Here is a 15,292-nt window from a genome sequence, read left to right on the forward strand (position 1 = left end):
CATAATTAATTCTGTAGAGGCTCTCTGGTTGTTCTGTATGTCTGTATGGGGTATAGCAGGTTGAATAATTTGACCTCAGTTGGTTTCATCTACTTCAGAGATGATGTCACACTGTTCTGGTCCAATCATGAGTCAATAACAGACTAATGTTTTTTTGGTGGTTTGAGTGAATAATGGTTTCTGGAAATCTATTCTATTCTATTCTATTCTATTCTATTCTATTCTATTCTATTCTATTCTCTCCCACACAGAGCTGCAGTGTGAGTCTCCGGCCACATGAGGTCAGTGTTGATCAGCTGGTGACCTCATGACTGATCAAAGTCATCTCTGATTGATTGATGGATTCATTTACTGATTTTTTCTTTTGATAATGATAACTTTATAATAAATATAGAAACAGTTATGTCAGTTACATATTTGTTATTTATTAATAGGCCTTCTTTTAACCCTAACCCTTTAAAAAAATTAATAAAATAACAACAACAACACAGGAGTCTCTGTCAGGTTGTTTCTCTGTTTATTTATTGATCAGTTGACTTCAGACTGAGTCCAGTTCTTCCCTCTTGACTCTGATTCTGGTTCTGGTTCTTCTGGTTTAACTGGTGCTGGAGTTCACCACGTTTCCTGCAGCGTCGACTTCCTGCACGATGGTGACGACCCGGGTGGTTTTAGTGGTGGTGGTGGTGGCGGACCGGCTGTAGAGAGAAGTGTTCACCAACATGAAACATATAAAATAGACATTAACTTGTAATACAATAAAAGCAAAAGGTTAAGTTAATGGCTCGGGGACTTTCTTGTAAATTATATTCCTTAAATTAAAAGGTTCCACCGCATTTTATTAGCTTGATGCTTTTATTTTGACGGAAAGGCCTGTCTCTCTCGCCCTGGGTCCGGTTGCTTTACAGTGAGTCAACGGCCCCAGACTCGCATCAATCATTCACATACAGTAGCCTACTAATGAGGTGTTTTTATGTTAATGAGCTCTGACGTGTAAACGATGAGACTTTGTGACGCTGTTATTGATTAATCAGACTGATTAGGAAACAGAAAAACAGAAAGAAAGAAAAACGCAGTTTCCTCTCCAGGACAAAACCAGCTGTGACGCGCGCTGACGTCACGGCCGGCCAGGTGGCCTCACCTCTGGGTCTCTCCGTCCAGCAGCCGGCGGTACTCAGCGATCTCCAGCTCCAGCCGGGTCTTGATGTCCAGCAGTTCGGCGTAGAGCTGCCCCTGCCCCTCCAGGTCGGAGCGGAGCTGCGCCAGCTGCTCCTCCAGGGACGTCACCGTCTTCTGGTAGCCAGACAGCATGATGGCGTAGCGGCTCTTGGTCTCGGTCAGAGAGGCCTCCACAGCGGCTCTCTGCGGGGGGAAGGGGTGTCATCATCACATGAATGAATCTGTAGTGTATTATCCACCTGAACTTTTTGCTTTAACATCATGCATTATGTTCTTCTGTCTTTCTTGGAACTGAAGGAAAGTGTAAGTGTAAGTAACAGTAATGCATGAGTGACCCTTGTGAGATGTACCCGAGGAGAATGTGTTTTTGTTGTTCACAGAGCCTTAAGCTGATGTCTAGCCTCGTTCGGAGGATGAACTCAAGGTCGTGAAATTATATATAGGCGTGTTTATGAACACAAAACATAAACTGTGTATGTTAGACAGATACAGGTATTGTTTGGATTTACAGAATGCTTCTGTTAATGTCGAACAGGAATGCCTAAAGTTATGTTGGGAGAAGGTGGAGTTTTGGAGTTAGAAAGTATATAAAGATTGTGTTTTTGAGCAATAGAGAGAGATCTCACATTGGCACTAGAGATGCTCCAAGATTCGACATTTTTTGTACACTGTTCTTCTTCTTGTTAATAAACTACTTTTTTGAATGCAACTGAAGACGTGTCGGCGGTGAGCCCTTCTTTTCATCAACACATCAATATACCACAAATCAAACCAATTTGGACCAATCACAGTGATCGATTGATTAGCTACTAGTTGTTGTTTTTTTGCCTCACCTTGCTGATCTGGGTCTGCAGTTTGATCTCCAGAGTCTGCAGAGTTCTGCGGATCTCCGACACCTCGGACTTGGATGACTGCAGAGTCACTGTGCTCATCGCCACCTCCTTACTCAGCTCAGCCGACTGTGGAGGGATCCATATTGGTTATTGATCAGATATCAGAAGATTTACAGCTGTTCTGGTTGATTGCAAGGAATTGGTGGAGAAAAATTCTGGCCTTCCCCCAAAAAATCATGAAAATCATGTGTAATATTTTGCCTTTATGAAAAACATGACGTTACTATGAAACTGACCGTTATTTCTAGACATTATCATGCAGGTGTCGTCTCACCTTGGACTGGAACCAGGTCTCCAGGTCTCTGCCGTTCTTGGCGGTCATGGTCTCGTAGTGGTCTCTGATTCCGGCCATGACAGTGGACAGGTCCTCCTGAGGAGCGGCGTCCACCTCCACGTTCACCTGGCCGCTCATCTGGGCCCGCATAGCCAGCAGGTCCTGCAGGGGGAAGGGGGGGCAGAGGTCACATCTCACACCTGTCTGTTACAGATTTACATTCTCTGGATCTGGATCTGGATCAGGTCCTGGTCTCACCTCCTCGTGGTTCCTCTTCAGTTGGATCAGCTCTTCCCTGAAGCTCTCCAGCTGCATCTCCAGGTCGTTGCGGCCCAGATTCAGCTCTTCCACCACCCTCCTCAGCCCGTTGATGTCGGCCTCCACCGACTGACGCATGCCCAGCTCGTTGTCGTACCTGAAAAGTCACGGAGACGGGTTCAAGTCTGGTCCAGGTCCTTGTGCTGGCTCCTGGAAAGACCGCGGGTTCTAATCCGGACACTCACTTGACTTTGAAGTCTTCGGTGGCCAGTCTGGCGTTGTCGATGGAGAGGACGAAGGCGGCGTTTCCTCTGGAGGCCAACTTGATCTGAGACAACGACACAGAGTTAAAGTAGCTGCTCTAAACCACGGAGTTGTTTTCGAGGTAAATACAGAGACAGCTTGCTGGAAAACTGTCCCTGAAGGCAACGTGCATCAGCGGTTTTGCATGAATTTCACTCTAAAACAACTCTGTCTGGTAACGTTGTGTTATTATCTGTGCAGGTCACAACTTGTCCACCAGAGCGTTTTGGAGTTGTTGGATTGTGTATTTGATGAGTTTGATGAGGGAAACCAAGAAATCCCATGAGCCTCCGTAGCGTAGCTCTGAGCAGCTCACAGCTCTGCTCCGCCGTTCTAAAAATAACATGCACCGACAAATAAAGGTGACGAACCTACTGCTATGACTATAGGGATTATGGCAATCGGTCAATTTGCCAAATTGTTGAACTATCCCTTTAAACACATGAACTTGTCACGTCGTCTTTTGATGTTTCAAACTTTTTTGTTAAAAAGTCATATTTTCTGACTATTCACAACAAATTATTACTATTTTTTGTACGTTCATGAATATGCAGAGTCCCATTATTAATAAACTACTAAAATAAATTAAATGAAATGAGATGTTCTCACCTTCTCCTGCATCTCTCTGATGCGGACGCTGAAGGCGGTGTAGTCGTGACCCTCCGGCATGGCCCGACTCTCCAGAAACTGCCTGATCTTCATCTCCAGCTCGGAGTTGGCCTTCTCCAGGGAGCGCACCTTGGCCAGGTAGGTGGCCAGACGGTCGTTCAGGTTCTGCATGGTGCCCTTCTCGTTGACGGTGATGTCGATGTTCTCGGCCCCGTTGGAGGCCGTGCTGCCGAGAGAGGAGAAGGAGGAAGCAGTGGAGACCCGGACCCCAGATCCTCCGGCGCCCCCGTACACGCTGCCAGACCCCATGCCGCTGACCCGGCGGGAGGAGGAGGAGATGGAGGAGCCCAACATGGAGGAGCCCCTGGTGGAGGAGGTCATGTAGCTGCTGCGGGTGGAGAAGGAGGTCATGGCTGCTGGTCGGAGCTGCAGGAGAATGAGGAGCTGCTGCAGCTCAGCGCCTTTTATCCCTCACGAATGGCCGGGGGTGGGAGGAAGGGGCGTCAAACATACCGGGCCCCGGGTGCAGTGAGGCCCCAGGGCCCAAAGAGCCAGAAGATCTGGACTGAGGGGTCAGGTGCATGGTCCAGCAGGTCTGGTTGGTTCATCCACAGCAGAGAAAGTCTCAGCCTCCAGCCCGCCCAGCCCTCAACCCCCAGGGGACGGCTCTGATGTTCGGTCAGGGGCCCTCACCCGCCGCACCAGTTCTTGTCAGTCCACACATGGAGCCTGGAACGCCAGACATTCAGACCTCAAATGCCTCACATGCCGGTCGAGAGACGTTGAAGGACAGAATCGGGACCAGTGTTATTATAGTTAACCAAAACTTAGACTAAAACTAAAACTGGCAGTGAAAAAATACTTTAGTAAACTGAAATAAAAAAAATAATTTCTTCCCCAGAAGGAGAACTAAATCCAAACTCCAGGTATCAATGCTGAATTAGTATTAGTATTAGTAAAGTAAAACTTACTAAAAGCCCTCATTTATCGAAGAAAGTCCTGAAGTAGATGTCATCATGGGAGGTAAACACGTTCCATGTGTGTTTGCCTCTGTGTGGCAAGGTTAAGAGGGCTCGGGCGGGTATTTAACCCACACCTCCCGGGTAAGAGTCATGCGCGCTTGCCAGTCACCCAAAGGGACATCCCCTTGGCCAAGTAGCCAGGGCACATGATCAATTGGAAGCATAGTGACAGGAACCTCAACTGTCACATCTGGTTTGCAAGTCACACTAATCAAGCATTCTGTGTTTCAGGAGCAATTTGGGGAGGGACTAGTCAAGGCCAAGATCCCCTGGTAAGGGGTAGAAGAGTGCCAGTACGAGTACGTAACCCTCACCCTTTTCTTTAGAGCTCCCACAGCGCAACTCAAGGACTCAAGGAGTCTGCCTGGTATTCTACCCTGGATCTTGTGAGTGGGTATTGCTGGTTGAAAGGGATATGGAGACCAGGGAAAGACGGCCTTCACGACACCAGTGGGCCTTTTCCAGTTTGAGAGGATGCTCTTCGGCCTGTGCAATGCCCCTGCTACCTTCCAGCGGCTCATGCAGCGCTGCTTGGGGGGGCCAGGTGAACGATTTTCTCTTCATATACGAGGTAGAGACAAAGACAACTGATACCCATGCAGCACTCCATGCATGTTTTTTGATTGAACTTGGATGATGTCATTGTGTATTCTCCCTGTTTCAGTCACTTGGGACACCTCTAGCAAATGTTAAAGAAACTACCAACACGGCCTGAAACTCCAGCCCCAGAAATGCCACCTTTTTCGTAAAGAAGTCAATTACCTGGGAGCAAAAATGGGGTGGCCACAGACCGTGACAAAACTGCAGCAGTACCAAACTGGCCGGTTCCTGCCTGGAGCGTTTCCTGACGGACTGAATTGTATGGTTGCACAAAGAGCAAGAGAGAGTGCTGATCAGAAATTTCAGATGGAGAGCTCGGGGCAAGTTGACACCCCATTGGATGCCCTCTCCTTTTGTTGTGATTTTGCAGATACGGCCTGGCCACCCGGTGTACAAAATTCGACCTGAAGGGAAGGAGGAACCAATTCAGACAATGTGCCGGAACAACTTGCACCCCTGCCCTGCAGGACTCGGGACTACAAGGACTGAGGCCGAGGTGTGTACTCCAAAGATGGATTCTTTGCCTAGACAGCCTGCATTTTTTTTTTTTTACCTTTTGCCCCATTAGCCCGACTGGCCCCGTTGGCCTTTGTAGAGCCTGCCATTCCTCACCTGCTATTCCTCACCTGGGGGTTGAGCTAGCACAACATGCTGAACCTGATACCCAGATGGGAGCTGACCTGAAGAAAAAAACATATATAAACGTATATATCGTCCTATTTGGGACTTTACTTTACCTTCTCCATTTAAGTAAAATAAACTCAAAACACAACGCTGGAAAAGATGGATCTTCAAGTAGAGTTGTCTTTAATTCACTTCAGAACAAAGCAAAAGAAAAACAACCCGAGTTGCATACATAGGCAAAAGATAAGAAAAATAAAGTTCAGAACTTCGTGCACAGAGGTGTACTGCCAAGAGAGCGACTGATTTCATATCATCAATGTGTGGCTTATATACTGTTGGGCATGTGTTGATCTCGGTACTTTCCCATCCCACCTGTTTGAAGTCTTATCTCTGCTGAGTGTGCACCATTTTTCTGTGGCATGACCTCAGCCTACTTTTCTCCGGAAGTGTGCCACCTTCCTAACGTTCATGAAAAAAGTAAATAAATGTAAACCATTATTATTTATTCTTTTCTTTTCGGCCGGGTTTAGGCTGAGAATTAATAGTTTATATATGTTATTGGGACGTTATTCTAAATTTGCAACTATTCCTCATTTATTAACTGTTAGTAAATGAGGAATAGTTGCAACTTTAGAATAACGTCCCAAAAACATACATAAGCTATTAACTAATACTTAACTAATATATTAACTCACACTTTACAGATCAGTTCTTAATAGTTTGTTAACCATCTACTAATACCAGTGAAACTTTGTAGAACAGCAAATGGGTGGAACAAGTTCAAGGTACAGAAATTTGGGTAACACTTTACTTGACGGGTTAGTGCACAATGCATTCATAAGACTGTTTATAAGGTGTTCGTAATACATCCATGATAACTTCTTAAAGACCCGCTCCCATGAAAATCGTGTTTTTCGTGCTTTTCACATGTTCCTGTGGCATTTTTCTTGTGTTAGAGCACATATCAGCAGAAAGGGAAGTGCAAAATTGCATTTCTGAGTTTTTCTGCCTTCAAATTGCTGTGAACCAATGGCAGACGCAAACTGGCAGTTTCAGGGAGACTGGAGCTGACGTGTCACAGCTCCAGGGGAGGGCACTAGTGCTACAAGCTCCCACCCCGTTCTTCATCTGGCTCAGAGGTGAAAGGCTTGGCAGCTCGGTGTAGCGGTCAAGGTATAACAGGTATAGCTCACCTGGTAGAGCAGCTTGCACTGTGAGCAAGGCCTATGTTCCAGTCTGGGATCAAATCCCAGTATGGAGTTTTACGCTAAACGCGCTGAATCTGTAATTGTACAATGTCCAGCTGTCAGCAAGCGGGGGGGTGCGGTGCGAGGAGGTGGCTGGGCGGGTACAGAGCAGCGCAGTCTCCGCCCACCCTCCAGAGGTGCATTGCTAATGAGCTGGTTTTAAAATGACCAAAAAGGGTCGCGGGAGGGGGACTTTAAGGCATTCATACATCGGGTTACATTGCTATTGTATAATGAAACTGGGAATTTTTCCAAAACAAAAGCCCCCTAATTGCACCTGGAAATGCAAGGAAAATATACCCCATTCAGAATTCTATTGCCGTGATTCATGAAGGCTTCATAAAACAGTCACGAATGCATGTGTTACCCCGATGTTTCATCAAAGTCCCTTTATCTCACCTGGAAGTAGGCTTCTTTATAACTTGTGTATGCAGAATTTATGCATTGTTTGCGTTGATCCTGTCACCCAAAGTTGCCCATACACCCCACCTTTCCAGTGGTAGCAGTGGTAGCATCATTCATAATTCAGTTGTCGTGAAAATTTTGGTTCTGCCGGTGGAGAGTCAAAGAACAAGACTGGAGAGGTAGAATGCACCCAAGTTTATTCTCCATTCTCCATAGAGAAAGTGACAGAACACAGAACTACGTGGCAGGTAGCAGTTCAGAGTAGAGTAGAGTAGAGAATACTTTATTCATCCCTAGGAGGGAAATTCAAATTAGTCCAGTAGCTCACACGACAATGACACAAAAAAGGAAGACAGATGGAGCAGGGCCGCCGGATGGAGCAGGGCCGCCGGGTGGAACAGGACCTCTGGATGGAGCAGGACCGCCGGGTGGAGCAGGACCTCTGGATGGAGCAGGACCGCCGGGTGGAGCAGGACCTCTGGATGGAGCAGGACCGCCGGGTGGAGCAGGACCCCTGGATGGAGCAGGACCGCCGGGTGGAGCAGGACCTCTGGATGGAGCAGGACCGCCGGATGGAGCAGTAGTAGTAGGAGTAGTGCCCCCAGAACAGAGATTGCAGTCCCTTCTCATACCCCACTTTATGACACTGGTTACTTCATTACTACAAGCACTTCTAGCTTTCCCAGACAATAAACCAAGTCAACAGATGTGTTCCTCAACGAATGGCTACCCCAGTTGTTGTTGTTCCTATAACAATTTACACAGGTACAAACATTCATTCATCCCCTCCTCTATTAGGGTACTTAACCTGTTGGAACAGGGTCGATGATGTTGTGATGATGATGATGATGATGATGATGATGATGATGATGATGATGATGATGGTGATTTTGATGTTGATGTTGGTGATTCCTCACTGTGGCTGACACTCACTTTAACTGCCTATTGTTTTTATGTGATGGCTGTGATCTGTTGTATGTGTGATGGTTGCATGTACAGTAATGTTTTTTTAATTTTCTTACACCTACTGCAATCAAATTGCCCAAGTTGGGACAAATAAAATTACTTGACTTGAACCTAGATCAGTTAGTAAACAAGGTTGTACGTGGGTTATCCTAGTGTCCTTCCTCTGCCCCCAGGTTTATTGTAGTCAGTACACAAATGTCTCAACTAATGGTGTTAACAGGATTGCTACAAGATTTTTACTACAACTACTTCAAAGACTACCTTACCACTTATTACAAGGAGAATACTGATCACAGTAAATTTCCACCACACAGTCACAAATCTTTTACCACATGTTTAGTATAGTGATGGAGGATGACAGCTGCTCAACTAAAATAAAGTGTAAAACTCTGTCACCGAACGAATACTTAAGATGACTACAGTACTCTAATCTGACTCAAGGAGCGAGGGATGGTTAGTGTATGAGGTAAACACAAATATGGGTTATTCTAGTCTATTCTACTCTCTCTCCCACAGAGCTGCAGTGTGAGTCTCTGGCCACATGAGGTCAGTGTTGATCAGCTGGTGACCTCATGACTGATCAAAGTCATCTCTGATTGATTGATTAATTTACTGATATTTTCTTTTGATAACTATAATAAATATAGAAACAGTTATGTCAGTTACATATTTTTTATTTATTAATAGGCCTTCTTTTAACCCTAACCCTTTAAAACATAAAATAAAAATAATGACAACAATGACAACAACAACAACAACAACAACAACACAGGAGTCTCTGTAAGGTTGTTTCTCTGTTTATTTACTGATCAGTTGACTGAGTCCAGTTCTTCCCTCTGGACTTTGGTTCTGGTTCTGGTTCTTCTGGTTTAATTGGTGCTGGACATCAACACGTTTCCTGCAGCGTCGACTTCCTGCACGATGGTGACGACCCGGGTGGTTTTAGTGGTGGTGGTGGAGGACCGGCTGTAGAGGGGGGGGGTCAGGTCAATGTGTTCAGGTTCATTCAATTATTATTAGTCTAGTAGTCTCTGACTGTCTATCATCTAGGTGTTTTTATGCTAATGGCTCTGATGTGTAAACGATGAGACTTTGTGATGCTGTTATTGATCAGCCAGGTGGCCTCACCTCTCGGTCTCTCCGTCCAGCAGCCGGCGGTACTCAGCGATCTCCAGCTCCAGCCGGGTCTTGATGTCCAGCAGCTCGGAGTAGAGCTGCCCCTGCCCCTCCAGGTCGGAGCGGAGCTGCGCCAGCTGCTCCTCCAGGGACGACACCGTCTTCTGGTAGCCGGACAGCATGATGGCGTAGCGGCTCTTGGTCTCGGTCAGAGCCGCCTCCAGAGCGGCTCTCTGCGGGGGGAAGGGGTGTCATCATCATGTGAATGAATCAAACCAATTTGGACCAATGGATTAGCTACTAGTTGTTGTTGTTTTTGCCTCACCTTGCTGATCTGGGTCTGCAGTTTGATCTCCAGAGTCTGCAGAGTTCTGCGGATCTCCGACACCTCGGACTTGGACGACTGCAGAGTTTCGGTGCTCATGGCCACCTCCTTACTCAGCTCAACCGACTGTGGAGGGATCCATATTGGTTATTGATTAGATATCGGAAGATTTACACATGTTTATCTACAGCTGTTCTGGAGCTCTCTGTCACATCACATGGTCTTCCTCCACTGACCAGGTTTCTGATTGAAAGTTTAATTTTCGTGTGTGTGTATATATATGTTGAAAATTTGCCCAGGATGCAGGTCTGTGTGGTCTCACCTTGGCCTGGAACCAGGTCTCCAAGTCTCTGCGGTTCTTGGTGGCCACGGTCTCGTAGTGGTCTCTGATTCCAGCCATGACGACGGACAGGTCCTCCTGAGGAGCGGCGTCCACCTCCACGTTCACCTGGCCGCTCATCTGGGCCCGCAGAGCCAGCAGGTCCTGCAGGGGGAAGGGGGACAGAGGTCACATCTCACACCTGTCTGTTACAGATTTACATTCTCTGGATCTGGATCTGGATCTGGTCTCACCTCCTCGTGGTTCCTCTTCAGGTGGATCAGCTCGTCCCTGAAGCTCTCCAGCTGCATCTCCAGGTCGGTGCGGCCCAGACCCAGCTCGTCCACCACCTTCCTCAGCCCGCCGATGTCGGCCTCCACTGACTGACGCATGCCCAGCTCGTTGTCGTACCTAGAAAAGTCATGGAGATGTGTTCAAGTCTGGTCCAGGTCCTGGTCCTGGTGCTGGGGTGGCAACCGCCATTCCGACATCCCACCAGTCCGACATACATAGGCCTCTAATTGTCTAAATGGCAACACTTCATTTTCTATCAAACGTCCCATCTTTCTGACAATTTTTTGCCTCCTATGGTCAGAATTATGGTATTTTTTTCTTTTTTTAAACATCCTGCCTTTCCGACAATTCCTTTAATAGCGTATTTTTTCCCCAAAAGATTTTGCACAGGTTGGGTTTAGGCAATGAAGAAAGGAGTTGGTTAAGTTTAGTAAAAAGGGCAGGTAGAGGCCAGACAGGCAAACTAGTCCCTGTCTGCGCTCTGCTGCAGAATTACACACAACCATGTGGGTATTCCTCTATCAGCATGTCTTAAAGAAGGGAGGCACCTGTTGAGGAACACACATTTCCTTATATTGAAAGTCTTGTCGGAATGGGGGTATGTCTAAATGGTGGGATGTTGGAATGGGGGTATGTCTAAATGGTGGGATGTTGGAATGGTGGGATGTTGGAATGGGGGTATGTCTAAATGGTGGGATGTTGGAATGGTGGGATGTATAAATGGTGGGATGTTGGAATGGTGGGATGTATAAATGGTGGGATGTTGGAATGGGGGTATGTCTAAATGGTGGGATGTTGGAATGGGGGTATGTCTAAATGGTGGGATATCTAAATGGTGAGATGTTGGAATGGTAGGATGTCTAAATGGTGGGATGTTGGAATGGGGGTATGTCTAAATGGTGGGATGTCTAAATGGTGGGATTGTCGGAATGGGGGTATGTCTAAATGGTGGGGTGTTGGAATGGTGGGATGTCTAAATGGTGGGATGTTGGAAAGGTGGGATGTTGGAATGGGGGTATGTCTAAATGGTGGGATGTCGGAATGGTGGGATGTTGGAATGGTGGGATGTCTAAATGGTGGGATGTTGGAATGGGGGTATGTCTAAATGGTGGGATGTCGGAATGGTGGGATGTCTAAATGGTGGGATGTTGGAATGGGGGTATGTCTAAATGGTGGGATGTTGGAATGGGGGTATGTCTAAATGGTGGTATGTCTAAATGGTGGGATGTCAGAATGGTGGGATGTCAGAATGGTGGGATGTCTAAATGGTGGGATGTTGGAATGGGGGTATGTCTAAATGGTGGGATGTTGGAATGAGAGCATGTAATCCAGGTCCTGGTGCTGGCCCATGGGGAGACCGCAGGTTCTGATCCGGATACTCACTTGATTTTGAAGTCATCGGTGGCCAGTCTGGCGTTGTCGATGGAGAGGACGAGGGCGGCATTTCCTCTGGAGGCAAACTTGATCTGAGACAACGACACAGAGTTAAAGCAGCTGCTCCAAACAACCGCTGCAGAGGTCCCTCTTTGTTTTGTAAAGGATTTAATTATATTTCAATCTCAGGTTTGATCCTGTAATTATATTAATTAACCTTCTGCTCATTATTCAAATACTAATGTCCCTCACAAACTAAATACAGACTAGAGAGCCAGAAACTAAAACTTAAAACTTACACAATTCAGTTAAACACTTAAAAAACAAACAATTAACTTCTGAAATGTAAACAACAAGAACAAACAATTAACTTCTGAAATGTAAACAACAAAAACAAAGAAAAACACCCACTGTCACTTTCACAACCCCTGTCCACACCCTGCCCCGCCCACCTCCACCTCCTCATTAACAGACCAGTTTCTCCACTTTGAGCTCTTGAATCTCCTGCACTTCCATTTGCTTTTCAAACACCTTCTGTAAATATTCACTGACAGTTTATTTTACTGAGGAAACATTTAAACACACGAACACGTCACATCGTCTTTTGATGTTCCAAACTTTTTTGTTAAAAAGGCGAGTTTTCTGAGTCTAGAATCTGCAGAAGAGATCATTGTTATTTACGCTCTGTCATTGAATGCATCAGTGATACTAATTACTAATCTCTGACCATTTGACCAACAGCGCACATGACTCTTACCTGGGAGACTAGGGTTCAAACCCCGCCCGGGCCCTATTAGGCTATTTTTTGTTCTCACCTTCTCCTGCATCTCTCTGATGCGGACGCTGAAGGCGGTGTAGTCGTGACCCTCCGGCATGGCCCGACTCTCCAGGTACTGCCTGATCTTTATCTCCAGCTCGGAGTTGGCCTTCTCCAGGGAGCGCACCTTGGCCAGGTAGGTGGCCAGACGGTCGTTCAGGTTCTGCATGGTGGCCTTCTCGTTGACGGCGATGTCGAAGTTCTCGGCCACGTTGGAGGCCGTGCTGGCGAGGGAGGAGAAGGAGGAAGCCTTGGAGACCCGGACCCCGGATCCTCCGGCGCCCCCGTACACGCTGCCAGACCCCATGCCGCTGACCCGGCGGGAGGAGGAGGAGATGGAGGAGCCCAACATGGAGGAGCCCCTGGCGGAGGAGGTCATGTAGCTGCTGCGGGTGGAGAAGGAGGTCATGGCTGCTGGTCGGAGCTGCAGGAGAATGAGGAGCTGCTGCAGCTCAGCGCCTTTTATCCCTCATGAACGGCTGGGGGTGGGAGGAGGGGGTGTCAAACATCCCGGGTCCCGGGTGCAGTGAGGCCCCAGGGCCCAAAGAGCCAGAAGATCTGGACTGAGGGGTCAGGTGCATGGTCCAGCAGGCCTGGCCCAGCCCTCAACCCCCCAGGCAACGGCTCAGATGTTTGGTCAGGGGCCCTCACCTGCCGCACCGGTTCTTGTCAGTCCACACACTGAGCCTGGAGCGCCAGACATTCAGAAATAAAAAATAAAAATTTCTTCCAAAAAGGAGAACTAACTCCAAACTCCCGGTCTCGATGCTAAACTAAGGTAAAGTAGAGTATATATATGGGACGACTTGGAGTACGACCCACAGGTAGATAATCAGTCAAATCAATCAATCAAAACTTTATTTATAGAGCACTTTTCCTGCAAGAACATGCAACACAAAGTGCTTTACACATTAAAAAACGAATCACGCTGGAGGCGACGCAAATATGTATGAGGTAAATACATGCAAAACCGCTGATGCGCGTTGCCTTCAGGGACAGTTTTTCAGCATCAGTCTCTGTATTTACCTATAAGGGTGCACTCACACTAGGCAATCGTACCGTGCCCAAGCACGTTTCAATCAATATCAATCAATACAACTTTATTGTCCCTGCAGGGAAATTTGTCATGGACAGTCATGTGCCGCAAGTAACTGCATTACATAAGTACACAAAACAGATAAAAAACCAGTACATTTGACATTCTTCGCACAGTTCTCACATACACACAACTCTCCCATTCACGCAGATAAATATAAATATGGTAGATAAACAGTACTGATGAGAACTATTAAAAACTCAAATAAAGTGCAGGAGTGGCTGGAGCATTAAAAAGATTTTAAAAAAATAAAAAAAATAATAATAAAAAGCACAGTCTCAAGAAAAAGAATGAAAAGTAGTCGTAAACTGACTGAAGGGTTGGATAGTCTTTGTTGCCAATTATTTTCATGGCCACTTTTTGCCCCCTAAAGTCCTGATTCTATTGCTAGTGTGAGTGCAAGTGAACCGTGCCTGAGCACGGTACACTTCCCTGGCCCGGCACGGTTGGGAGAGGTGTGCTTGGGCACGGTACGCTTGGCCAGGAATGCATACAGTAATGCGCTGCGGGTTCGTTCTCCACCACGTGTGCAACTGCGTGTAAACAACAGTCACTTAACGATTACGTCGAGCTGTAAACATTGTTAGTTAACGTCGCTTTGATTAAACTTAAAGATAACCATTACAACCGGTCAAAGCGCTGTTCTTTCTGCAGTCAGAGCTCATCCGCTGTGTTGGTATATCAACGTGATGACGTATGTGTCGGACACAACTGTGCTTCAGCATGCTTGGGGGACAGGGGAGGGGGGGCATTCGGGCTTCAGCATGATACGGAAATACTGGCCCTAGTGTGAGTGCGCCCTAAAACAACTCTGTCTGGTAACGTTCTGTTATTATCTCATAGCGTGGTGAATGTGCAGCTCACAACTTGTCCACCAGAGCGTTGTGGAGTTGTTGGATTGTGTATTTGATGAGTTTGATGAGGGAAACCAAGAAATCCCATAATGAGCCTCCGTAGCGTAGCTCTGAGCAGCTCATGGCTCTGCTCCGCCGTTCTAAAAATAGCTTGCAAATATTATAACATTTATTTAAACTCTGAAATATATTGAGGATCAACCTCATTTACAATATAGCCGAGACAAAACACAAAACGTTTGAAACGTATAGGAATAGGAATAGGAATAGGAATAGGAATATCCAGAATACCAAAAAGTAAAAGTGACAAAGATAAATTGAAAACAGAGAAGTCTAATTAAAAACAGTAGCAATTGGAGGTAAAATAAGATGCAGTTATGGATTTAAATTGTCCTAATGATAAAGCATGGTGAGTTTCAGATGGTTTTGTAGATTGTTCCAGGTTGCAGTTGCAGAAGTAAGAGAAACTGGACTTTCCAAATTCAGTATTAACAGAGGGAACCTGCAGTGTGAGTCAGTCCTTTGACCGCGTATGATAAAGGCTTGCATTAAAAGATAGTTAATATAAGATGGTAAGAGACCAGTGAGAGTTTTAAAAATAAATAAAATCCAGTGTCTACCACGCCTGTTTGATAGGGGGGGCCATTGAACTTTATAATACAGGTCACAATGATGAGTGTTGCAGCTGTCGCCTGTAATAAACCTCAGGGCTGAATGAGT

At 46.4% G+C, this 15,292-nt stretch overlaps 2 protein-coding genes across 2 annotated transcripts; both read right to left on the reverse strand.

The window, feature by feature from the left end:
- Window positions 1–595: 595 nt before the first annotated feature.
- LOC146982315 (keratin, type I cytoskeletal 50 kDa-like) lies at window positions 596–3,932 on the reverse strand. Its single transcript, XM_085785569.1, has 7 exons — window positions 3,514–3,932; window positions 2,847–2,929; window positions 2,602–2,758; window positions 2,344–2,505; window positions 2,010–2,135; window positions 1,139–1,359; window positions 596–695 (listed from the first exon to the last, which is right to left on the reverse strand). The coding sequence occupies exons 1-7, from the start codon at window positions 3,922–3,924 to the stop codon at window positions 596–598; spliced, it is 1,260 nt and encodes a 419-aa protein (XP_085641695.1). The 5' UTR covers window positions 3,925–3,932.
- Window positions 3,933–9,501: 5,569 nt separating this feature from the next.
- On the reverse strand, window positions 9,502–13,040 carry LOC146982316 (keratin, type I cytoskeletal 50 kDa-like). The gene is made up of 6 exons (XM_085783309.1): window positions 12,621–13,040; window positions 11,815–11,897; window positions 10,392–10,548; window positions 10,141–10,302; window positions 9,819–9,944; window positions 9,502–9,726 (listed from the first exon to the last, which is right to left on the reverse strand). Exons 1-6 carry the CDS (start codon window positions 13,029–13,031, stop codon window positions 9,502–9,504), a joined length of 1,164 nt encoding a protein of 387 aa, XP_085639435.1. The 5' UTR covers window positions 13,032–13,040.
- Window positions 13,041–15,292: the final 2,252 nt, after the last annotated feature.

Source organism: Trachurus japonicus, chromosome 8 (genome assembly GCF_045865225.1).
Source record: "Trachurus japonicus isolate A0001 chromosome 8, Traja_1.0".
Classification (NCBI taxonomy): domain Eukaryota; kingdom Metazoa; phylum Chordata; class Actinopteri; order Carangiformes; family Carangidae; genus Trachurus; species Trachurus japonicus.

Coding starts and splice junctions, on each gene's coding strand:
- LOC146982316 (XM_085783309.1), bottom strand. CDS start 13,031: ATGACCTCCTTCTCCACCCGCAGCAGCTACATGACCTCCTCCGCCAGG. Junction 10,303..10,391: donor TGAAGAGGAACCACGAGGAG/GTGAGACCAGAT, acceptor TTCCCCCTGCAG/GACCTGCTGGCTCTGCGGGC. Junction 9,727..9,818: donor TGCAGACCCAGATCAGCAAG/GTGAGGCAAAAA, acceptor TTCCCCCCGCAG/AGAGCCGCTCTGGAGGCGGC.
- LOC146982315 (XM_085785569.1), bottom strand. CDS start 3,924: ATGACCTCCTTCTCCACCCGCAGCAGCTACATGACCTCCTCCACCAGG. Junction 2,930..3,513: donor TCAGAGAGATGCAGGAGAAG/GTGAGAACATCT, acceptor TCGTTGTCTCAG/ATCAAGTTGGCCTCCAGAGG. Junction 2,136..2,343: donor AGACCTGGTTCCAGTCCAAG/GTGAGACGACAC, acceptor ATCCCTCCACAG/TCGGCTGAGCTGAGTAAGGA.